Here is a 25,987-nt window from a genome sequence, read left to right on the forward strand (position 1 = left end):
GTGTAACCCAGAAGTTTCAGGCTATTTTTCTCACTAAATGTTTAAAAATTCATAGAGGTTTTATAATTTGTTTGTTTGGTTTTGTTTGGTTTTTTTGGTTTTTTTTTGGGGGGTGGGGAAGTGGTATTTGTGTGGTTTTCTCTTTTTTTAAATAATTTGCCTTGTGCCACTATAAATGCAGAATGCACTATCTAGTCTTTTGATACTACTCAAAACACGTGTCAAAGAATTCAGCCTTTGCAAGCTATTTCATTTTCCCTATTCATAAATTTCCAGAGTTTGAAGTAAAATGGGATCTAGTAAATTTTACACACTTCAGTGATACCATTAGAATCATCATAAGGTTGGGAAGCACGAGTAAGGTCTAAAAGGCTTTTAATGCTTAACTTGCTGATCAGATGTAGCCTGCAAAGTTCTGTAACCTTAAGTGGCCATCCTGTTCCAGTCTTCCTCCTAGGGGAAGCTATGCTGTTTATTCAACTTCTGTGTGTCACTTTTAAGAGATGTTACAGCTTAGAAAATGTTTTCTGTTTTTTCAGGTGTCCAAGCTTTCCTGAAACAGTGTTTTTTTCAGGAAAGGTATCCCTTTGTGACACTGCAAGTAAAATATTTTCCTAGAGGATGAAATGTTTTTTTTTCCTTAAATTCTTTCTTCCTTTCATAATTTATAAGTCTCTTTGCCAGATAAAACAGTTTTCATTAGCATTCGCTAAATTTATTTTGAAATATTTTGGTTTAAAAATTTTTTTATCTGAAAAAAAGAGTAGAAAAACTACAATTTTTCACTAGGTAAAATAAGAATTGCCTCAAACACCTGTGGTGCATTCAGACTTTGCCCATGTTTGAATCCCAACTTGCGTGTCCCATGTTGAGGTCTCTAATTCAACATGAGCTCTTTCTGCCCGCACAGAGCTGGCTTAGGCTGAGTTATTGATCAAATGACTGGTCAGGCTGCCTGTCTTAAAGAAAAACATGATTAAACTTTGTGAAACTGCTCCCCTCAAAAGCTCATCATTGTAAAGCAATGAGAAGAGGTGCACATCTGTGTGTGCCATGGCAGCACATATACCTGTGTTTTAGAGGTGTCCCCACAGCCAGCACCTTCTTTTGAAACTTTCATCCTTGTAGTGAGGAGGGAATGCCACAAATTTCACTGGTTTAATTTCAAAGGGGGAAAAACATATCCTCCTTCCCCAGGGATTATTTTTGGAGTCCTTTCGGAGGAGGAATATCAAAACTAATGAAGTAAATGTGCATGTGTTTCTTTAAAAGAGCGGCTCCGGCAGATGCAGCGTGGTTGGAAGCATATTCTTCTTGAATCCAATGGGAGAGTATAAGTTGCCAACAACAGCAACAAAAGATGGTAGTGGGGGAGGCAGAGGGAGAAACAAAAAATGTGTTGACAGTGGATCTGACCGACACAGCCCAAAACAATAGGATGCATGTTTAGCATGACTGGCTCTATTCATTCTGCTGTCAGTGCTTGGCGTGCCTGCCTCTTCAAGGCAGCAAAGCTGCAGGAAGTGTCACTTCCTCACACAATATATAGAGAAATTTGCTTGACACTATTTTCTTCAGCTGAAAGTGGATGGTTCTGGTGGGTTTTTGATTACCAAGCAGCTTTAAAAGATCTGGTAACTTAATAGTTGTGATGCTGAAGAATATACATGCATGAGAAAGGCTTGTTATATAAATCAGCCTAATGCCTGTTGACTGGGTAAGCTTTTGTCTTGTGCTACACAGCACAGTTTTTGAGTCTGTTGAAATGTGTAGGAAAAACACTGCACCCTATAAATGTTGTTCTGGTTCAGATTCCCTCAGCTACATTAAGTCCTAGGGTGCCGCATGATCAGCTACTATTCAAGAATGTGTTTACCTTGCAGCTGACTTGCAGTCCATGCCACACTTTCTTTTAAGGACAACTCCAGGTCACTATTTGATGACCTTCCAAGCCCTTTAATTCAGCAAGAGAGATGCTTGAACCTTGCAAGTAAAAAGTGAACTGCCAGTTACTCTATATTTGTAGTACTTCAGCACAGTACTTCACTTGCACAATAGCAAAATGACTGCAACCACTTCAGGCTTTCTGGATAATGCCTCCAACCCACTGCAAATCCACAGAAAGTAATGCAAAGCTTTTTTAGTAACCTGCTTGCTATTTCTGCCACTTTTTTAAAAACCTCATCTACATCTTCCGGAACTTCTCTTTTCACACTGATTTCTGTTCGTAGAATTTGCGATTAAAAAAGAAAATATATTCACCATATATTCAAATATGTGCAAGAAAATGTATTCCATTCATTTATACTGTAGTCTAAATTGGTGGATGCATGAGGATTCCTGGTTAAGGGATTCTGTCTGTATCTTCTGATGATTTGCTGCTCCCTGAAATAAGGGCTACTGTTTAGCATTGGTTTGCCATGGCTGATAAAATTCTTTCTATCTGTTTAATTTCCATACACTACCAGCACAGAATTGGTGAGAATCTGGTTTTGAATGGTCTTGTTTCAAAGATGATGATATGTGCTTGAGCTGTGCAGAGATGCTGAGCAGTGCATTGATAATCTATTGAAGAAAGTGGGCTAAGTGTCAAGCTCTTCCTGAAACCCAGTTTTCCAGGAAATGTATCAGAAATAATGTTTTGGAAAATTAGTTCTACTTTCCCAAGACTGTTTCAGTACATGAACATCATAAGTAGCTGAAAGGCAGGTTAGCCTCTCTGCAGTGATTATTGTGATTGCTGTTCTACTTGTTGCTTAACCCCCTCCCCACCTTTGCCTGCTCCACCCCCTCTTTTACAGGCTCTATTTATTGAAATGGTAATAATTTTTTTAAAACACAGATAACTATTTTCAGTATCTGAAGGTAATCTGGTACTTATATGCTTTGCAGTAGAAACAACACAGGTGTTGATGCTTGATTGTACTCCCCTTTACTTTCGGAAGATGATACCAAGATTTTGATATGGTTGCTAAAACCTGAATATAAGTATTTGTTAGTGAAAAGGCTACAAAAAGAAGCCAGGGAGATACTAGATGATATCTTCAAAAGCAGATATATTTATTACTTAAATAAGGGTAGAGTTATAGATTGAAATTCATTCAAATATTTTTGGAAATGCAATGCAGATACTGTAGATGAAATGTGCATGGATAGCTGTTTACTGCTGGGTTCTTAGAAAAAATTATCTCGTTATGAGAGTTCGTTAGGAAATATTTTCCCTTTTTCCTTTAAGCAGTGATTTATGGCTGTTTAATCATTATTTGACAATCTTATTGCATATACATTTTCCCATTTCCCAATGTGAGTTTGGGTATTATTGTTTTCCTGGAATTCTCTCTAACTCCTCTGCATATTTCTGAGAATAAAGTAACCTAATATAAAAATGATAAGTGAAAAAAAGAAAAAAGGAGAGTAATATGCAAATCTATATTTGTAGTATGTAAGTCTATATTTGTAGTATGCAAACCAACTCTTATGCAGTCATATGGAAGAGGAAGTTAGAAAATTTTATTTGTGGAAATCAAGGTGTCAAAGTTTTATAATGACTCAGTGACATAAGTGTTTACTTTAAAAAGCAGAACTGATTCCAAAAGCCTTTTTGAGATTTGCTGCCTTTTTTTTTACTTTTGGGTCTTTGTTCTCTGAGGCTTGAAACTGTCTCTGAAAAATGAAGCTTGAGACATAGATTCATACATAATGGACTATATATGCTACCACTGAAAAATTATAATGGAAATAGTTAGTCTTCATTAGCCTTGTCATTCTTCTATGTTATAGGATAGAGCTTATAAAACCCAAATGACTTCTACCTGACCAATTTTTATTATACTTTTAAAAGGCTTTGCCTTCACTTCAAAAACGTGATGTGCCATTTCTCTTTGGGAAACCATGTTCTTTTGCTTCTTCACTTTCTTTTAGAGTGCATATGCATGAGATGATAATTCTGTATAGTGTTCCCCCTCTGTGAGCTTGTATATGCATTTTCATTTTTTAATCAAAAGTACCATGAACTTCATCTTGCAGGATGTCTTATTGAAGACTGTAAATATAACAATGTGACCTTTTAATGGTTTTTATTTATATACCCTGCATAGATAGAAAAGGGGACTTCCTTTCCACCTTATATAAAGTAGTATTGAGGGATTTTTTAATTTTTTTTTTTAGTAATTAAAAAAGCAAAATATGGGAAATAATGCATCCTCAAGCTTGAGTAGTAGTCATCTTCCTAGTTTTCTGTATATATTCAGACACAGATATAAGCAGAAATAGAAACTAAAAGCTACTGACGTTAAGTAATTACTTCAAAACCAGTTTGTATAAGGTGGAATAGCCAGTTTTATGTAATAAACAAGTCAAAAAGTTACTCAGGCATCAAACTTCTATCAGCCACTGAGGCTTATATCAGAAACACAAATGTGACTGCATGTGTGTGGGGTGTTTTATTTGTTGTTATTGTTGTTGTGTTGTTTGTTTTTTTTCTGAGGTGACCAAAGAGAAAAGCTAAAACTTCAGCCAGAATGGCTTCTGTAAGCATAGCTGGTGACAATGGTGTGCTTTCAAACGTGGCTCTTTCCTGAGTTGTGGGAAGCAGAAAACTATGGTCTGGCTGTCTTGGAATTTATAGCCCTGAATCTAAAGGAGTCAGGTGCATGAACTCCCTTACTTAGGACACATGGAATGGGGGGGGGGGGGGGGGATGGGGTGGTCCTGATACTTCCTCTTGTATTCTAGGACATTAGAAAAGAACTTGTACAAAGTGCTCAAGATGTCTGCTCAGTTTTATTCCTTCTCAGGAGTTTAAACTCTGTCTCATGAAAATATCACAGCCACCATCACAGGGTCCTGCTACTCTGCAGCAGGTGTATCTATAGCACTGGTGACGCTATTTTATTGTCCAGAAAGGAATTCAAAGTTTACTGACTTAAAACCTATGAAAGTGAGGAAGAGTTGGGAAGAGAAACATGGGAAGATTCTGTAAGGTTATGCCCGATATAAAATTTACCTTATGCTTCAGGGAATCCTGTTTTAGCATTTTGTTTCTGAGACCAAAGATGAAAATTGTTCTGTGTTTATGGATGGGGGGGAAAAAAAGGAAAAATCAAGAAGAGAGACAAGTGGAGATGTTTGTGTATGAGTGGTGTATAAGATGCTTTGCAAGGCTTATTTTTCTTCAACCTGTAAAAGAAACCATCAGGGGATGTTTCACTGGGATGACTAGAGGCTGGAAGGGTAATACTGAAAGAAAATCCTCTGCAGTCCAAGAATCAGGGAAATACCTTCAACTTGCTCTGCCAATCTGATGAATAGTCATCTTCTTTGTAGAATATTAACTGGTTTTGAGGTTGAAGGTTTTTTTCCTCAAGAGGAAAGAATTTGAATTTTGTTCATGAAACAAAACTCACATTACATTTTGTCTGGAACATAGGATAGGGAAGAGATGTGGGTGTGAATACTTGCTGTCATCATTAAGGGCCAGTTTAGTATACACAGTCTGTTGTTATACAACACATTTGTAATTCTCAAATCATGGGCAGTTTAGTTTTCCTCTTCCTCAGGAATTTTATCTTACAGTAAACTCCACTTGGTTGTAAACACTAAATTACTGTACAGCAATGACCTAGCATGGAAAATCATGAGCTCAGTAAAGTAGTACTGGCTTTTAAAAATTTGAGATTTGAAGTCATGCCTGCCGCTGAGATCTAATTCCTAGGAATGCCTTTTCCATTACTGTTAAATATAGAATAGTTAGATATCCTCTTCTTGCTTGGAAAGAGGCCAAAAAGAGAAAGAGATTTAAAAAAATATTTTCTAAGAAACCAGTTGTGTTTGACACAGTCTACTGGGGAATCCCTGTAGCAGTGCTTAATTTTACAGGAGTTCTACTAACCTCTGGTTAGAAGTCAAGTACCAGGAGTTACGGGTGCAAGAAGCATTTATATAAGCTGGAATACTGGCATAATCTTGTGGAGTAATTTGACAAATTAATTTAACATTTTCCCAGGTAAAATGTGCCACAATATACTCAAGGTATTCTGTATTAATTGGTAATAATGCAGTAATTAATTAAAATGTAATAGTCAAGTGAGACAGTAATAATGAGATTCAAAACCAGTAGGCAAATTTTAAAGCTTTATGTCTAGTCACATGACAGGTCTGCAGTAAAAGTCAGGGTGAGCTGAGTTTACTCATCTTTTCCCAAGCCATAAAAGGACTTGATTAAGGCAGAAGCAACTGAAAAATGGAACTACATATATCCACTGAAGTATTTAAGTGCAAGGGAGAGCAGAATTAAGATTCTAGAATTGACTGTAACATGTCCTTTGCTTTGTAGAATAATTTCCTAATTTCCTTTCATGTTTGTATTTCCCATGTATAGTGATTGTGGGTGTTGTTTTCTCAAAGTTGCAAAATTAGGGTATAAGAAATGTTTTTTTCTTAAACTAGTGAGCTGGGAGAATTGCTAATACTAAAAATGACTACATGAAGAATAGTATGAAGGTTATTCTCCTTGCTTGGGTTTCTCTGTACATTTATTAGGTGCTTATGAAATGTGACAGAAATTAAAATACACAGGTTTATAGGTACTGTTGTGCTGACTAAAGGAAAGCAAACCTTGATCTTCATTCCCAAAACGTTAGGAGCAGGAACTATTTAAGATTATATTAGTGCTTTGTTAAAAGTTAAGCATATTTTTTACTATAGTGAGGGCTTTGCTTGTTCTCTTTTTATCACTTTGGTAAACTAATAGGAAAATTTTTGCAAAATGATCTGGTTACAACTCGCTGCTGTCAAAATTCTTCTCTCTAACTTTGGTTGACTCCTCACAAACTTAAATTTTTCAGTAGAGACCATGCAGTAACAAGAACAATTTTTATCTCTCCATACGTATCACTTCTGGAACTTTTCAAAGTCATGTTCCAGTCTCTAGATTACATTTAAATTTAAGTATGGTTAATAACACAATGTTTTTTCTTGGGTTTGTGTTTTGGTTTTGTTTTTTGTTTGTTTTGTTTTGTTGGTTTTTTAAGAATTTTGTTTGTTGGTTTGGTTTGGTTTTGTGGTTTTTATGTTGGTTTGTTTCTTGTATAATTGTATCTTTTATTTTCCAACTTTTCTGCTTGCATTCTTTTCCTAATTTCAGTAAGGTCTTAAAAAGAAGGTCTTTGCCTAAGTTACTGGATGTCAAGCCTGTTCAAGTTAGAATGATTTCAAAGGCATTAAACACATTTTTTTTCACCTTCAGTTTACAGCCACTTCACTTAAAAGCCATCCACTATACAAACCAAGAAAACAAACCAAAGCTCACAACTTCCCCTTCTGAAACTCTCCAAACAAAAAAAGCAAACCAAACCTCTTTTCTGATGAAATTTTCAGATAAGTAGGATCTATAATAATAGCATACTTACTGTTATTTTATCAGTGTTCCAAGATTATATGTGTGAAGTGAGTGAAATAAAGACATTTACTTTGAATAATCACATATTTTTTATTAGATTCTTCTGACAGACAACTGATTATGGAGTGTCTGGAAAAGTCAATATATCTCTGCTTAATATTGCTTAATGTCTAGAATGAAAATGTAATTATTTGCTTGCATAGGGCTTTTTATAAGTTGTTCTTTTCAGGTGGTAGCTTAAACCAAACATGTAGTTCTAGGTTTCATTCAAAATTCAAAGATCAGGGCTAATTTCTCAAAAATATTTGTGATCTTTGAGTGATTTAAGTTTAGGGGAATTGTGAACCTGAAGGTTGACATTATGGGAGGCAATGGAAGAAATAGTTGTTCTTCATTCCTCAGAGTTTGTCATATCTTGTTTGTACCTTTGTCTTTTTGTTTGTTTGGTTTTTTAATCATTTATTGAACCCTGGAAACTACTTTTTACCAGAACTTGACTACATTTCATTGACTTGCAGTGAGGCTTCGGGAAATGTAAATTCACAGGCATTTCACATGACAGCATTATAGTTTTCAAAGAGCTTTATATTACTGATTATAGAGTTATTAAAACAAAGGGTGAAGTTAAATTGCAGCAGAGAATTGAAGGAATTGAAAGCAGGACTTTTGGTCATATTTTAGTCTGACTTATATAGAATGACATTAAGCTTTTCTTATGCCTCACTTATTTCACTCATTGCAAAACAGAATCATCATTACCAGAATTTATTGGTAAAATTTATGAACTAAAAACTTTAAACAAACTTATCTGATAAATATTTTCTGTCCATTTTTATACACATGTGTAAATTATGAGTTGAGAAAGTAGAAGTTATGTTCTCAAACTTGAAGAACTGCAAAGATAATACAGCGCTGTCTTCTAATAAAAATTACAAAGGATTTCAGTATTTAACATCCTTGATCATGAAGGCACTTTGAACCCATAGTCTTTAATATTTGGGAAGAAAACTTCAGAGCAGCTATGTTGTCTTTTTACCAAAATGATACAATAATAATCTGCACCTAGAAGTAAATAAGAAATGTGTTAGTAGAAACAGGGTCATTTGTACCATTTTGGCAAGTGGCTATTTCTTGGGGCAGGTTTGTATGTGATTTTTGTGTTGAGATTGAAAATCGGTTGCTTACAGATCTGTTACCCTCTGTGAAAAAAGAGAGAAAGTGTTAATTTTCAACTGGAATTTAAATTGCACTCAAGGAGACCATCCTGTCCTGACTTGGCAAGAAAATGGGCTAAATGACTCTGAGACTAATTTATTTGGTTTTCCCCATTTCCACTCCAATACCATGTTTGTATGTGAATGTGAATTGAATGCCTCTCCTCCAGCAGAATAGAAAAGCTGTTTAAAGAAAGGATTAATTTCAGAGTCTGCATTGTCAGTCAGTCCCATAGCAGTTTCTCATTATTGCTTTCTTATCTCTTACTTAATTCTTGGCCATGGCATTCATGTCACTACATGTTGTACAGTATATTTAATTGGGTATCTGTCTGTACTTCTCAGTGATAACCAGAGATGATGTGGACATCCCATCATTGGATATGTTCTAAGTGAGGTTGGATCTGGGTTTGAGCAACCTGATCTAGTGAAAGATGTCCCTGCCTGTGGTCTTTAAAGGTCCCTTCCAACTCACCATTCTGTGGGCCTATGGCATGCTGACTCAGCACCTCTGTCTTAACTTTTTTACAGTGAATAGGAGGATGAAGTTACATACTGGGTGGTATTTCAGGAATAACTGCCTATTCCTGTAATACCCTCCCAAGGGCAATCCTTAGTGTCAGCCCCCATATTTCAGTCTTGTAAGCCATGCTGCTGTACTGCATGAAGTGATTCAAAACTATTTGCAGCAAAAGGCCTGTGAAATTTCAGAGTGAAATAGGAAGGAAAAAGCAGAAGAATGCCCTCCAGAAAAATCTCACACTATAATCTTTGCACTTTTGTGTCTGTGTGTGTGTGTATGTAGGCATATGTTTGTGTATTAACCACATCTCTAGCATATTGGCAATCTCATTCCCTACGAAGTTCAGCTGCTAGAGGAGTAAGGTGCTGCAGCTGCTCCATGTCATAAAGAAATGGTTTGGCAGCAGTCTTCCCTTCATCTCTACCTACTAGTCTGCATCATTTGATTAATTAAAGAATTAGTTTGTCTTTCAAAAATTACAAAGCAGAATTGTGCATTGAGACAGAGCAACATGTATGAGATTGGAAGACAGTAGGCAGTGACAAATGCCTAACAACAGTTTAGGAGATTTTTTAGGAATCAGTCATCTTTGTTGACACTGGTGGTGAGGTGTTCTTCCACTAAAAGGTAGGGGCTAATGAAAATGTCAAAATAGTGTATTGAATCAGTGTTTGCTGTGGTTCTAAATCAGCATTCAAACAAGCTCTGAAAATATAAGGGTTTTTTAAATTTTTTTTTCAAGAATGCAGATACTATTCAGCAAATTTATTATCATCACATTAACTTTCTGTATGAGATATTAATAATGTGGCAAGAATCTCTACCAAACCAGATGCTTTTCACAGCTAGACCCTAACTTGGTAGTTATAGATATGATAGAAATCATGAAAAGCTTCTCATCATTATCAGCTCATTTGGTGCATAATGAATGTGAAGATATTATCACTGTAGTTAATCACCACATCAAGTTTATAGTGGAGCAGTGCACAGAAGATATCTTAATTCTTATCCTGTGAAAGGTACACTGTGTATAAAATGTATTGTTTGTAGGGTGATAATACTGTGCCCTGCTGCATTTACAAGAGTAGTTAGCAGTCTCCAGTGCCACAACAGGTGCTTGTGCAGTACTTTTCAATCTGCAGGAACATATTCTTTGGGGCTCTGTAATTTGTGCAACCAATTAGTTGGCTCTAATAAAGAAAAGCAAGATGCATGTCAGTTGTTATTCCTTTGTAGTAGCTTTTACACTCCTTTTCTACTCGAGGATCACTTAAGTTAATGAGAATGTAGAATAATTGAGAAGGGACTTCATTATTTACCAGGAGATTTAAGATGCCTTTGATTATATGTTGCATAGAAAAAAAATGCACATGAATAAATGGCACACGGTGTGATTCTTTGGGCCATCTTGTACAGGGACAGGAGTTGAACTTCAGTGATCCTTGTGGGTCTCTTCCAGCTCAGGATAATCTATGGTTCTGTGAAATGCATTTCTTGCCAGGACCCCAATGTTTTGCCTTCCTCTCCCTCTGTCCTTCGCTGTCTTCTACTTTCTAGGCAACAATAACATATCATAAAAAGGGACTGGAAAATGACAGCTGTTATTTAAATGAGATTAGCAAGACTCAGCAGATGATTTTGACAAGTTGTACCATTTGCTATATTAAATATAAGTGTGAAATATTGGTTTAGAACTTGAGAACAATTAGAAATATTTGTCAGATGAACTTAAAATAATTCAGCAATGGTTGGCAAGAGGTTGTGCTTGTGGATATGTGCTCAACAGACAGTGTAAGGATTATAAGATCTGAGTCTGTTCTTTCCAAATGTGAGCATAATTCCAAATGACACTTTTTGTATCCATGATGTTGCAGTAAAAATAAACAGAAAAAAATTGCAATGTTCATTCTTGCACTGCAAACTGACAGCAATAATTTTCAACACTTCCTGAGCTCCACATAACTCTAGAAATTATTGTGTCCAGATGAACTGACCCCAGGCTGCCTTTAATCATATTAAAATTAAATTAAGGCAGCACAATGACATTTGATCCCATACCTTGTGTTTCAGCTTTCCTAGAAATTCTGTATTGCTTTATAATTAATAGGTTTTACATACAATACCTGAAGCATTGGCTCTCACTGTACATAAATCTGTTCAGAAGAGCCTAAAAACTGGAGTCTTTATTTACTTGGTCAACCTGTTAAGCCACCTTAATGCTTCCAAAACTTGGTGGCATATTCCAGAGAGGAAAAAAGAAGGTTCAGTACAGTGGGATACCCTCGCCAAGTCAAATAATTTAAAACAAATATCAGTTTTCAAAACTAAGCAGAACTGTGTTGGTTGTTTTACTGTGAGATTGGTACATTAATAAACAACCATGCCTCAGAAGAAGAAATTAGAGACTTTTCTGTGTTTAGATGGTAACTGTACTTTTTTGACTTTGTATTTTAGACAGACTTTGCCTCTAGCAATTTCCCAGGCTGAAACACCATAAAATTCCTCATTCACCTCTTTGTGTCAAATATTTAAAATTAGAAATTGAAAAGCAACAAAAGAAAAGAGTTGCTGTATCATTTACATGATGTTCCAGTCATATAGCTGCACTGAGAATGGGTTTAAGTACTTATAATTGAAATTGTGTATTTTTATGATGTAGCTCCCCAAGTGAGTGGAGATACCTTCTGCAGTGGTTTGAGTAAGTGGTGCAATAACAAGTTGGCAGTATTGGATGAAGATCAGCAAAGAGTTTCATTTGAAGCTGTGATTTTAGATAGATTACAGGACTAAATTTAGGTTTGTACATTCAAAGCATTTGCTAAACTTGGGTGTGAACGGTGAAAACTATTTCTTTGTTCAATCCAACTCTTTAATCTCTGATTTAATTATTGGGTCCAACAGAAAAGGGTATCTTTCCTAATTCATTGAATACCACTAATATATAATTTGTATATATCCACCAGATTGCAGAACTATATGGCAAGATTCTCAGTGAGTGTGGTGTCCCTAGAAAATTATTTAGGGAGGTTTGTTTTGTGGTGTTTGGGTTTTTTCCCATATATTCTGATTAGATGTGGATCTTGTACTTAATAATTTTGCCTTTTTTTTAATGACATGAAAAATGGTTGCAGTTGTGATTGTTTCAAGAATGTGTTTTGGAGGTGGCAGCAACCTGTATGCAGGCATATGTAATGTATGGTCAACCAGTGCCACTGATCTCAGGGAAGCTGACATTACTCATGGTCTGGAAAAGCATTCACCCTCCTCTATCAGTAGCAGACCTTTACAAAAGGCCATTAAAAAAATAACAGTAGGCCTGATGAGTCCCTTGCTTGAGCAGTTTTGCATCAGTGGTAATCCAGAAGCTGTAGTGAAGTTTTTCTGGTCTCACCTGTGTTGCTTAATGTCACGAGCAGAACTTCCATATGTATAGATAGATTTAGTATTGGCAAATACATTCTGTTCAGCTGATTAATTTTCTTTTATATGTCTCCCTAAGTAGGAAAAGATACATGCTAATGTATTGCTGAATGTCTTTAATGTACTCATAAAAATACAAGATATATGAAATAGAAATCTTACCTGTAGTTTGATATGCAGGGGTACATTATATTCTCTGCAGAAGGAGCTGGTGCAGGTGCTCCTCAGCCTACCCTGCTGTCTCCTTCATCATCATGATGGGAGCTGTGAAAGTCTTGAAAAATTAAAATGAACAAACAAGTAGTGTTTTCAAAAATTTCAGCTTGACCTAGATGCACTCTAGTGCCAAGATCCCTGTGGTGTGAGGTAGGGAGCCTCTGGGGAGCAAACACAAGGCTGGGAATTTCGTATGTGAAGGACTGACTCTGCCCTGAGCTAAAGCCTCATGTTGGCCCTGGGTGAGCCAACCATAGTCCCAAGGGCTGGAGGGCTCAACAGACAAGCCCTGTGCTGTGCTTGGCATCCGCAGTGTGATGTGTGAGGTAGCTGAGGACACATCTGCTGGGAACTGCCTCCTGTTACAGGGGAGGTGGAAGATTTCAACTTGCTTTGTGCTGCAATGACAAAATTAAGCTTACCATGCTGTTTCTTAAATTTAGTCAACTTAGAAAGCTGAAACATGCTGTTTTCCCTTCATTGACAAAATCATGACATGATTGCATGTACTCGACTGCCTATCAGTCAACAGAGAAACTTAACTGCTCTAAATATGTCACAATGTAATTTAGGGTCCAGTTGTATTAGTGCCTGGTGAATACCATGCTAATGGGAGCTGCATGTGCAAGGGAAGTTCTCTGTATGTAACTTTCTAAATTTCTACGTTAGTGTTGCCACTCTCTCACATGTGTCAAGTCCCTCTTGCATATGCATATACTCATCAAATCAGACATGATAGTATGTGGTATAGCTAAGCATTTGCCACTATGGTTAAAAATTAATGGATTTTATATATTTTCCCCAAGCAAGCACTTATATGGCCTAGAAAGAACAGGAGATTTTATTCTACAGTGTATCTGAGGATCTCAAATACCAGTCTTACCAATTTAGGCCTCCAGAAAATAATGTCTTGTAACCTTATTTCACACAGGGGAGCTATACCTGTGGTAATACGTAGTGGATCGGAATGACATCTCAGATGAGATTTGCCATGAGAAGTCAAAGCTTTCAGTTCTGAGCATTAACAGCATGGCCACCCTTATCCCAGCAGCTATGTAAAGTTTCTCATTCAAAGTAATAATTCAATAGCAGCAGTTGAGAAAGTACAATGAAATTGGATTCAGACACTGGAACAGGTTGACAATATTAGCGGGACCAAGTATTTTCATAGAATCAGCAGCTGCTGAGAACATGAGATAGTCACTCAAAAAATTCCTATGTATACACTTTCCCATTTTCTTATTTTTCTCTCCAAACATTCCTGGACTTGTGAACTAAAAAACTATTGGGCAAAGTGTATATGGCTTTTATTGGTGAGGTATGTGTGTGCAGTGTTAGAAACTGAAAATCAAATGTGTGCTGAAATTGAACTGTGACCTCAATTCACAATGGCATTTAATCGATGTAGTCTTCCTCTTCCTTGAAATGAGGTACTTAATTTTCTGATACTAATATGGGGCACTGAGGTCTAGAAATGTCATACTTTTGTAGGTAATAAAGTTATAATACTTGAGAACACTGCAAGCAGTGAGGTTTGTCCTTTCTTAGTCAACAGATGAACATGGGGTTAGATCTTCTCACTTCATCCTTTCAGTCATGACATATTTCTCTCCCATTTTTACATTTTCTGGGCTGATTCCAGAAGACTGTGGAAATTACTCTAGAAACAGCTGATAATACTTAATTTGGATTCAATATTTATGTGGATGGGCCAGTAGGTCAAGGGATCTTTGAAAGCCTCTCTACTGCTGTTATTGATATTTGAACTTATTGAACGTTTGTCTGATTTGGTCTGTATTAACTTAAATTGACAGATTGCTGGTAACATGGCTGAGTGCAAATGTGATAGTTAAATGCAAAGAATTCTCTACTAAGTCATAGGACGTTATTGATGTGCTGAGGGTTTTTGAAAAGCCAGTAGAGAATTACATTTGTGCTGTCCTCATCCAGATTCTGAAATAAAACTGAAAGTAATGACATGCTAATAAAACAGGAGGGGGAACTGGTGCAGAGCAGTTGCTGTGTCAGCATGTCGGCTCCTGATGCAATCATGGGAATGCTCCTTGAGTATGGTTAGAAATGACATGTTTAGTGTGAGGCCAGTTCCAGCTGAGGTGAGCAGTGGGGGTGGATGAGAAATGAACAGCATCTACTTTTCCATAATTTTGAAGACTTTGTTCCTTTGTAAGTAGTACTGTTGTGTCATTTTTCTAGAAAGCAAATGTCTTACAGTATCTGTAGGAATAATTTTCTTTTTCTCCTCAGATATTTATTACTTCCTGTAACAATTTTTCTTACAGCCAAAAGGGGTTCATTTTAAGCGTGTACTCTAAATAAGTTTGCACTCATCCCAGTTCTCTCATTTGCAGGTATATGTGAGAACATATAGGTCCCACCATAGAAGTAATTTTCAAGTCTCATACCCTTTACTTTTTTCATTAGGATTTTTTTGACTTGGTTAAATGATTATATTTGAAAGAACACACGTAAAAACTTCAGTGTGATTTCAAACCTCACCAACAAAAGAAAATCATACCTGATACATAACGTTAAAGTTAACCTCTAGTTACAGGCTGCATATTGTGCTAGATGTAAAAACTTTGGTATGCCTCTTTCACATTAGGAAGATCACTCCTGTCAACCAGAGGATAACTTCTGAAACTACAGTGAAAGGAAAATACTCCAGCAATGTTAGCGCAATCAAAACAATGCCTTTCACCTTTTCATTGAAATGGCTTTTCTTTTAGACAACAAACCAAAATAATACCCCTTCCTCACACCTCTCTAATTTAGAGACAGAAAATACAGCTGAAATGGGGGCATAGAATTATATATATGAGAGTAAGAACAATTTAAAAATGAGTCGGGAGTTTTTTTTCATTTTAGGTTTCTTTTGGTTCTAGTTTTCCAATTTTATTGATATTGAAATTAAATTCTAAGACTCAATTATATAATAAAACTTCTCACCATTTAAAGTGCAATGCATGCACTGCTGTGCACTGCCATCTCCTGAAAGGAGCAGTGTAATCTTTATTTTACCTTAACAGGCTTTTTGCATAGCAAAGTTAGATACTCTAATAAGACCTGAGTTTCTGAAGGAAGGCAATCCAATTTCTGCTAGGATGCTCAGGAAGAACCAATGCTTACTTCTTTTTTTTTTTTTTTTTTTGCAATTCACCTATGTATTTATATTGAAGATACTCCAACAGTAGAACATATATAACATCTTGTTTGTGTAATGTAGTTTATTTAAAATGTCAGACCAGTATTGATTATATGAGAAATTTTGAAATTGGCATCTGAAACAAGGAGCTATAAATGAAATAAGCAGTGGTCAGAACAAAAGTGGTGAAATTGTACCAAAATGAGAAAGTCTCATTTGTGAAGACAGTTTGGAATTTCATCTCAGTTGCTTACACATTCAGGTTCTGTCAGAGGTAGGATTTGTTTCAGACTGAGAAATGGGACAAAAAGCATAAGTATATTATTAGGAATATCTGTCTGTGAAAGAAACAGAAAAGAGTCTCAAGAAGGTTCATCTGTTGAGAAACTTAATGCATTCACCGGTCCAGGATTGTCTTGGGAGCAGCCCTCTGCTGCCCAGTGTAAGGGCTGTAGGGGATTTTTGTGATGACACTTGGAAAAGAAAACTAGATACCTGGGACTTTTCTGTATCCTCAATAAATGACCTGGATTATTCTAGAAACAAAGCCATGCTTAACATGACATTTCCCATCTGTGGAAAAAGAGGCTGTACTCTGCAGTGTTGGCTGGAAGATCTTTGTTTTGCCATGCTGTTCTGCAACAGAGTCTTTAGCTGCCCTATGTGTGTGCATGAAATCTGTGCCTGTTCATTTCTTTACAATATAGCATTTGTTACAGAATTACTCTACAGGGATAGAAGTTGATTAATTATTATTCTAATTTTTTTTTTCATTTTTTTACCTAATTTTACCTTTGCTGGTTAGTAGCCATGTAAAATGAGTCCTTCAAATGTTTGCTGGGCTATGTCATTGTCATCAGTATAGGTGTAACTCCAAAATGAAGCCTGTGTGGGCTTTGTTTGAGTTCCATGAGGTTAGAAAAATATTTTGAGGTATGTCTTTGACAAAGCCTCTTGTACTCTTAAATACTACATCGATACACAAATAGCTGTCTTTGTGGAGAAGGCACAGTTTGCAGCTTCTCACATACCAAGCTTTCCTTTACGGAGCAAACTAAAAGAAGGGAAATTGAAATGGGGACAAGAGAGAAAAATGAATGTTTTCAGCTGAGATTTGCACAGAGATGACAGGTGAATGAGGTGGAGAGGTAAAGAACAGCTGTTCCAGATGGTAGCGGCTTCAGGAGGGAAAATGCTGAAGTCAAAGCGGTCAGATTGTAGAAAGAGATGATGCTTATGTAGGATGAGTGGTGCTGGCAGGGAGATGAGTGTCGGAGGTCAGTGGGAAAAACACAGTAAACACTCTGTATGAAGTTTATCTTAAAGTAGTCATTTTCTGTAAATGAATTTTTTAAATTTGTTTTAGCACTGATTGCAGATGTCTGAAATCATCAGTGATCAGCGTTTTCTGTTATCTTTGTCTACCTCAACACATACACTGCCTTAGTTGAGTTTTGTACTGATAACACACTCAAGAATAAATAACACAGTTTTCAAAAGTCTGGTTTTGAAGCATCCCTTCTGTTTAATCTACTGTCTGGAAATGAAAGCTTTACAAAAGGTGCTTGAAAATCTAATTGCCTTAATTTTAAGGTTTTAAAGAATCTAGCATTTGTCATAGGACTACAGCAGTGTAATTTAAGCCATCTTTGCACAAATAATTCATACAAGAAGCAAATGTAAAATAATAGGAAATTAGTGATGATAAAATTGGCACTATAGTGATGCCATGAATGCCCCCAAAACCAGGACTCCGAGCCAAGTTAACGTGGGATAAGATAAAAAGGTACATTCTTTAATGTCCAGCTTAGGGCTTTTAGGAATACATGATGACGTCTCCGAACACCACCACCGCCCCCCCCCCCCCCCCCCAAACACTGATTTCCACGTTTTTTATAATATTGCCCAACCAATCCCCAGTTTACACATCTCTCAGTCCAACCCCAGTTCCACCCCTGTGCCATCCCCCAGGATTTTGGGGCTGAGGTCACTGGGACCCTCTGTTTTTCATTCCCTTCTTCCTTGGGCTTTGGAGTTTTTCCAGTGTTCTTAGACTCAAGGTTGTTGGTTTATGTTTGGTCTTGTTCTGCAGGCCTTTCTGATAATCTTCAGCTCTTGTACCTTGAAGAGAGCCTAAATAGCTAAAAGAATTTGAGCTACTAATCTATGGTAGGGGTTAGGATTTATGAACAATGATCTTAAGCTGTTACAAATATGAACACTACATTTGCTACAGTTCCTGTGTTCCTAAAATCTATAAAAATGAAAAATCAGAAACCATTTCGGCATCAATAGTTCAAAGAAAGAAAGAAAAAAAAACAAAAGCCAAACCCTCTGTATTAGTCTTGGAGTTCTTTTCAATACACTTGAAGAATTGGCTCTCTGAGAGTTGGACACTCTCACTCTCTGACTCGTCTTGAATGTAATTTTTCTCTGTTTACAATGTTCCACTTAAATATTGTGGGGAAATAGGCAGAACACTCACTTTTTGTCAGATTTATAAAGGAAATGATTAATTAACCATTTAAATGTAGCTTACTGAGTTTGAGTAAGACTCAAATTTGTTTTACAAATCCAATAGTTTATGTTGGCTGCTGACCTGGCTATTGATCATGGGTGTCAGTTCTACCTCATTTTCCCAGTGCTGCTACCATTTTAGGCTTATTCTCACATTGTTTGAAATTTATATTTTTAATTGTCACTTGATATTATGTTAAATGTATGTCCTACTCTCTTGCAGTCATTCAATATGTTAAATGACACCTTTGGAAGGGAACTTAGTTCTCACTTAATGACCATATTCTTATACAGATAATTTGCTTTGTGCTTAACTTGTTTCTCCCAGTATTTCTAGCTGGTATCAGTGTTTCCCTTCAATTTATGTCTCAAATTATGTGTAAGTGTGGAAATTCTGTTTATTGCAAACTAGCTTCTGGGCTTTGGGTTGAGGTAACTGCTCTTCAGTGAGTGAATGAAGGTATGAAGTTCTTGAATAAAATACCTTCAGTGCTTATTATTAAGCCTTTGGGATACTGCATATGAAAGGTGCAACATGATTTTTGTTCTTTTCTTTTTTCTTTTTGTTTTTCCATCCACAGGGGCAATTTTTGATGAATCTGCCAAAAAAGACGAGGAAGTTTTTCGAATGGCTGTTGCTGATCTCAACCAGAATGATGAAATCTTACAAACGGAGAAAATCACATGTTCAGTGACATTTGTGGATGGCAACAATCCTTTTCAGGCGGTTCAAGAAGGTAGGACAACTAAAGAGATTTCCTGCTCTTGTTTCTTCAGTGACATGCAAAATATCATCCTAGCTTTATGAGGATTTATAATTTTTGTTTGCTTGTTTTTCTATGAAATATCAAACATTGCATTTAATTTTAGATTTACCTGCTTGGTTTGTGTTGGTCTAGTGACTTGAAGCTATCAAGTCAGCTTTTATCCATTTTGTAGGTGTAGGCTGTTGAAATGCAGTAGAGAAGTCAGACATATTTTGCCTACATCTTTCCTCTCTTGCAGGCTACTTTGAAGTTGTTGTCAAACTGATGACTTCTTCCTATTACTTTTCAGTTTAATTTTGTGCAATTAATGGCACTTAGTTGAATTACATAAGTTGTTGTCTGGACGACCTTTTCAGCCCACACACGTGAAAAACTACCTCTTTTGCAGGAGGGATCAGCCATAACCTGGTGACTCAGAAAGTTGCCTGTGTTCACTATGATTTTATTCTCAGCCTGTCCTTTGTCATTCCCCAATGGACAACGGATGACAATGTTGCTTTGGGCTCCTGTGATAGTGGTAGGATGATAAACAAACATAGAATTTGAAATACATCTGCGCTGAATTAGGACATTGCTGGTGTGACTGAGCAGATATCTGGAAAGACAGCTATGAGAAGTCCTTAGATTTGAATTCAGTTTGTAAGAATTCGTTATTTCTTTGCGGTTCTGGCACACTGACTTCTGTCTGAGATGCAAAAGATACTTATTGTAGGTATATTGTTGAACTTTTCTTAACAACAAAACAAAATTTGAAGGATTTTCTGTATCCTTAGTGACTCTGTATTTACACTTGAGATTTAAGGAAAATACGTGAATAGTTGCTCCACTATTTGAGGTCAAAGGTTGATATAAGTTTGTCTTGTCTGTAGTCTATTGAAATCAATGCTAATGAGGGTTTTAATACTTCTATGACAGTGTTTTTACCAATGACATTCTTAATTTTTGAGAATTCAGTTATTTTTTGTTCTGTTAAATTTTACAAAGGAATGGACTCATGTAATGAGGACCATTGCTGATGCAGAAGAAGGTGTGATTTTGAATGTATTCCAATTGGAATTAATTCAATCTCTTTGAATCTGAAAAAGCTAACATAAAAACTGAAACTATCTGGTACTTTTAGAATTCAAATGGAAAAAATGAGTAAGTCCACTTAATCTTTTTAAGTTACTTTCCACACTGTTGGTATTTTAGCTTTTCTTTTTTCTTTTTTTTTTCTTTCAATTAATCCAGGATGGATAATGGTAACTGGTGTTCTGTGCTTAGCATTGATTAACACTGAAATTCAGCAATTAATTTTATTTATCATTGTGGTAGTGTACTTGGAAATTATTCCACAAAATTATGTTTTAAGCATCTTATTTACTTTTAACTTAAAGAAATTAGGAGTGTCCAGTAAATTAGAGCATTCAAAGGAGTTAATGATCCAATGCTTCAATGTTCAATTACTTATTTTAGGAAAAAGTTCTATTTGTCATTGTTGAAAATATAGTATAGTCAACTTCTGAAATGTGAATGGAGCAGGTTTGACATACATTTCCTTACCATCTGTGGTGGGGTGAAAGGTCTGTTAAGATACTGAACAGTTTGAGAAAGTATTTTCCTGTAAAAATTGTTTCTTGTGAATACATGGTCAAATACAGCTGCATTCCTAGCAAGCATCATATTCAGTATATTTTAAGTGTCCTGGGTTTTGTTTGGAGTAAGTTGAGTGAAAAACAGAAGTTCTATTTTTTGCATGTGTACATTTGTGAAATCTTGCATGTTGGACTATTGTACCACACTGAATGTGTTTCCTTTTGTTTTAACTTAACGCAAGCATAAGCTGCAGTGTAATGCCTCAACTGCTTTACACCAGTTTTTTCCCTTCTTCTTCCCTCTGTTAAGACCTATAACTCTTAACTGTGTTTCTTAGAAGTGTTAGTAGCAGGAAAGGGGACCACTGTATTTTTGCCACAATTACATTGTTTTATATAAACTACTTGATATTTACTTTGTCTTAGCTTACAATATCTGAGGGTTTTTAATATTTTGACTTTTTTCATATTGTCTAAACTACAGAACAGCCTTTAAGAAAACAGCTTTTAATGCTTGCTAAAATGCTAATTTAAAGCATTAGACCCATAACAATAACTTAAAATTGGTCTAAGTTTGTCTAAAATCTGCCCATCATGGTGAACAGAGAAAGTTAAAAAAATTGCCTAGGACTATGATTTTCAAAAAAAAAAAAGAAATCATGAGCAGAGACGTCACAAAAAAAGGCATTAGGTGCAGAGGAAATATTTACAAAGTTATTTTTCATAATGGTCCACTAATGGACAGCATGCACTATTTCTTTGTGAAATTAGCAAGTAACTCCCAAACAAATTAAACAGAAATACTCAGATTTGGGGATTTAAAGATAAAGAATATGAGAGGATCAGCAGCTCTGCAGTACTGTGTTCTTCCCTCTGAGTCTGTTTTTATAAATTATGATGGTACCCTTAAATGTCTTCCATTTGTACCTTAGGGCATCTCATTAACAGTTCTGATTAGAGCGGTGATACTATAGCAAAACCGAGTGGTTTTATTCTAGAAGACCTGTGAAGGACAAGCCCCATAATATTGGTGGAAGTGCCCTCAGGGACAATTTATAGGTATGTTCTAGTGCACAGAAATAGGAGGTGAAATTACTTGAAGTTAGGGAAACTATTCTTTCCATTGGTACATGTTCTGTAGAAAGGGTTGACAGCAAGTGTGATACATACAGTTTACTGTGTGACTCCTGCTTCCATGTCAACGGCATGGGGTAGCATGGGAACCCATATGGATGGGATGAGGTTAAGGCTGCCAGTGAGCAGGCGATGCAGGTCTAGAGAAAGCCCAGTTTGTAGGTCAGGGTGAAGACCAGCAAAGTGCATTGCCAGATGTGCATAGCTCTAGCTTAACACAGGGACGTGTTTGCAGAGGAAGAGAGTGGCTGAGAAGGGCGACTGAGGCATGTAGATGCTGCATCCTGTGCTCTTGTGGAAGCTGCATCCAGTTGCTGAGATTTCACAGTGACATGCAGCTGCAGAAATGTGGAACATGCCATGTTCATTCCTCTCTTCCTTCCTTGCTTCAATACAAACTGCTTCATAATATTTAAAGCACTCTTCTGTGTGATTTCTCAAAATATTTGTGTGCTTATGTGATTGACAGGAAGAATAATGTGGCTGGCTTTTTTAACCTGTGCTCATATTGGGTACCACAGAGGGAAAGCAGGAATTTAGGTTTTCTTTGTATAGTCATTGAAGGAAGTAGGGATAGTCAGTTTTTGCATGGTGGTAGCAAGTCAGTAATTTAGCACTATGGAACAAGGAATTATGAAGCCAGATAGTGGCAATAGTATATATTAGTATAAATTTTACTTCTTTTCCTGTGAGATTTCAATTTACAGCAGTATTTAAATAGGGGTGGGATAGGCCTTCAAAAGCTTTTGAGTTCTACATATACTTACACTGTAATTAATTTTGATAAGTCTTGCTTCTATATTTCTTTTTAATGGACTGTTTTTTCTTTCACTGGGAATATTGGTAGAAATAAATACTTTTTTCTAGTTGTAAAATCATCCTGTTCTCTTAGCATTCTCTTTTATTATTCTTGTGCTTACTTCAAAACACTTAATTAAAGCTTAAATTTTATGGTTCAAAGCCTGCTATTTCCTCCAATCCTTAATGTATCAATAATACGATAGTACAGTTGCTGAATGGCTAATATAAAATATGCAATAGACTGCATTTTTGTGGCAAGTGGAGGGTAAGGGCAGCTTTTGTAACTTGAATCAGAGGTAATACTTGGGGTTTTGCTGATCTGCCTCCTTAGGCAGCACAGTTTCTACAGCCCTCATGCTGCTTTTTCCACTTTAACACCAGGAGTTATGAAGCAAACTCTGTAGGAGTTTTCAGTGCTTGAGGCATCTACAGCATCTGGAGTGTAGTCAGAGCTCAACAGGACCTATGTCCAAAGATGTGTATGGCTCTTAGAGATCCACTGACCGTATTTTAAACATAATGGCAGACATTTTCATATTTTCTTTTCGTTTACTGCTGATATATTTTTATCTTACTCCTGTCTTCTATGTCCTATTTTCTCTTGACAATATGACTAACTTGGATATCTTGAATAATAACTCTCTAGTAATGCAATGTTTACTTCTATAGGCTACCTATCTAACACATGACAAATAGATTTGATTGATGTTTTTTTAAATTGACTTTTTTCGCACATTCTCCTATTGCAATCATGTATATTTTCTTTTCTTTTTTTTTTAAACTATCCCTTTTGTCATTCAGGTTAGTCACCAGAGTGTACTTACAGCCACCAACTCGAGCCTTCGTAATGGCTTTTGAAAGCTTATTGTGATCAGTGAAGTAAATAAGGCAGTGAGTCATAACTAAATGGGATTCAGCTGTAGAGTAACAGAGGTTTGTAGGGCAGCAATATGTATGAAGGTCACATGCAGCATTTTATTCAAGCAAAGTTTTATGGTCAGAAATTATGACTCGATGAATACATCGGGCTTGGCCTTTGGGACTAGAGATGTGTAATAAGATTGTCCCTTCCCATTTCTCTGATCAGTGTAAAAACTTGTTTCAATCCACAGACTTCATGGACTACTAAACTTTTTTTTCACTTTGTGCCACTTATTTCTTCAAATTTCTCAGACTTCCATGTGCTGTTTATTAACCAGTACATGTTCAGTTTGAGATAAACCTTTATGGGGTTGCACTTCTGCACTCCCCTTCCATTTCATTCCGTATTTGCTTTCTTATTTCCCGGTAAAATGGATTTTGATGAGGAAAAGATATACTGAGCAATCAAAAACCTAAAGTAGGATTAAAACCATGAAAAGTGAAGGGAGAAGAGGAGAAGAATCATTTATATAACAATGTAATACTCTATTGTGAAATTGGAAACTGTTGGAAATCTTTGCAGTTGCAAATTGCTTGTGTCATAGGTACTTCAGAAAATATGGTAGGAGATTTTCTCGAATTGCCTGTCCTCTGTGCATCCCCAAAATGTACTGTCAGTTGTGGCACTGCCCTGTTCTCAAAGTGCAGGGAGAGAAGCCTAATACTCTTGCACGGGCTTTGTCGTCATTTAAGTCTTGCTAACCCTACAAAATCAATCAGATCTCCAATTTGTATAAATGTACCATGGGAGTCCAAGTGTTGACAGCTTAAGAAAAAAGATCTTGCAACACTGGTGAAAGTGTCGTGGCAGTTGAGAAGATGATTGTTGCATGGGAAAAGATCAGGGAAGAAGGGCACTGATTGAACTAGAAAAGGGACATGTAACAGAGGCTTAGTTTAGGATGCACAGGATGCATATTTAACATATTCTCAGCAACAATTTCAAAGCCACTGTGACCTTCCTCTGCTTGCAAGTAATCTACCCAGAGCAAGCTGTGGTTGGAGGTCAGATTTATTCTCAGTGAAGACCTTATACTGGTACAGCAGATACAATAATTTCAAGACTTCAATCACTGTCCAGCCTTTGAATATGAGCTGCAGTGTTTAATTCCTAATTCTTTCTGTAGTAATGTTTTCTATAATTGCAAGATAACTTCCATTATCTTTGTTTCCAGTTTGAAAGCAAACTCTGGCAGCTGTAAGCTGCACTAGACTTCCAGTACTTGAAGTAAAAAAAAAAAAAAAAATTCAGCTCCATAAAGTTCCCTCCAATCCACATTAATTAAAATAAAAAAATAAAAAACCTGTCCATCAGGAATGGCTTTCTTCAGGGTAGTTTATTCAATATAAGAAATATTGTTTGAGGAAAAGAGGTTGAAGTCTTGATGGTCCTTAGTGTTTGCAGCTAGAAAGTCTAAATAAATGAAGATACAGGTATTAGAGCATTTGAATACCTTCTCTGCAGTATGCTTTCCAAATAACTAAGCCTATGAGGGCAAGAGAGGTTTACTCTGCAGTGCAGGCTAGGACAAGATCCTGCCATCTTTCAGTTACTGTTATCCATGTTGTCTCATAGAGTACCAGAACCACATTGAACGTACACTTTATGAACACACTGTGTCTTTCTTGTGGTTTAAGGAAACAATACTAGTGTTTCTATGGAAACCAGTTTTCTTCAGGTGACCAGGAAACCCAGTAGCATCCTACTTGACTGCATTGCAGCATTCAGATGCAATGGTGTGGCTGAAGGTGTTTACAATGGGGTCACACGGCAAAACAACACTTTGGTGTTTCAGAGTTGGCATTACCTACCCCACTACCTCTCTGGGGTTCTTTTTTTTCCTTTCTGCTTTCTCATGACTTGAAAACAGGACGAGTGATTTTTCCTAACATAGATGCCATTTGCCATTGTCAGTTGCCAAAGTTTTGACTCAATTTAATTGATATGGAAAATTTTGACAGGTTTTATCAGGGTTTCCACTTTTGAATGACATACAGGCATTTTAATAAGCTTGAGAGAGTTTCCTTCCCAGGCTGTTGCTTAAGCATGTGTCTGTGAGACAGGCTATTAACCTCTAACCTCTTTTTAGAAGGTGAATCAAAGAAATGAATAAATAACTGGACAAGTGTAATACCTTTTGATGGGAGGTGTGGACTGAATCTTATCACATTACTATAGAAATAGCTAGACAGCCTGATAATCTGCAATACTTACATATAAAATGTAGATTGGATCATTTCTGATTTTGCAATAGACATATTTTCACTCTGCAGTTCACAAGTGTCCAGTGAGTGTTTTCACACATTAAACACGGTGCTTCACTCTGCTGTGTTAATG

At 36.5% G+C, this 25,987-nt stretch overlaps 1 protein-coding gene across 2 annotated transcripts in view; it reads left to right on the plus strand.

Moving 5' to 3' along the window:
* GRID2 (glutamate ionotropic receptor delta type subunit 2) overlaps positions 1-25,987 on the plus strand; it is a 712,351-nt gene that overhangs the window by 124,617 nt on the left and 561,747 nt on the right. For both annotated transcript variants that reach the window (XM_071555860.1, XM_071555861.1), the window contains exon 2: positions 19,034-19,189. In XM_071555860.1, the coding sequence (XP_071411961.1) occupies positions 19,034-19,189 (156 nt within the window). The remainder of the gene's footprint in view (positions 1-19,033; positions 19,190-25,987) is intronic.

Source organism: Pithys albifrons, chromosome 5 (assembly GCF_047495875.1).
Source record: "Pithys albifrons albifrons isolate INPA30051 chromosome 5, PitAlb_v1, whole genome shotgun sequence".
NCBI lineage: Eukaryota > Metazoa > Chordata > Aves > Passeriformes > Thamnophilidae > Pithys > Pithys albifrons.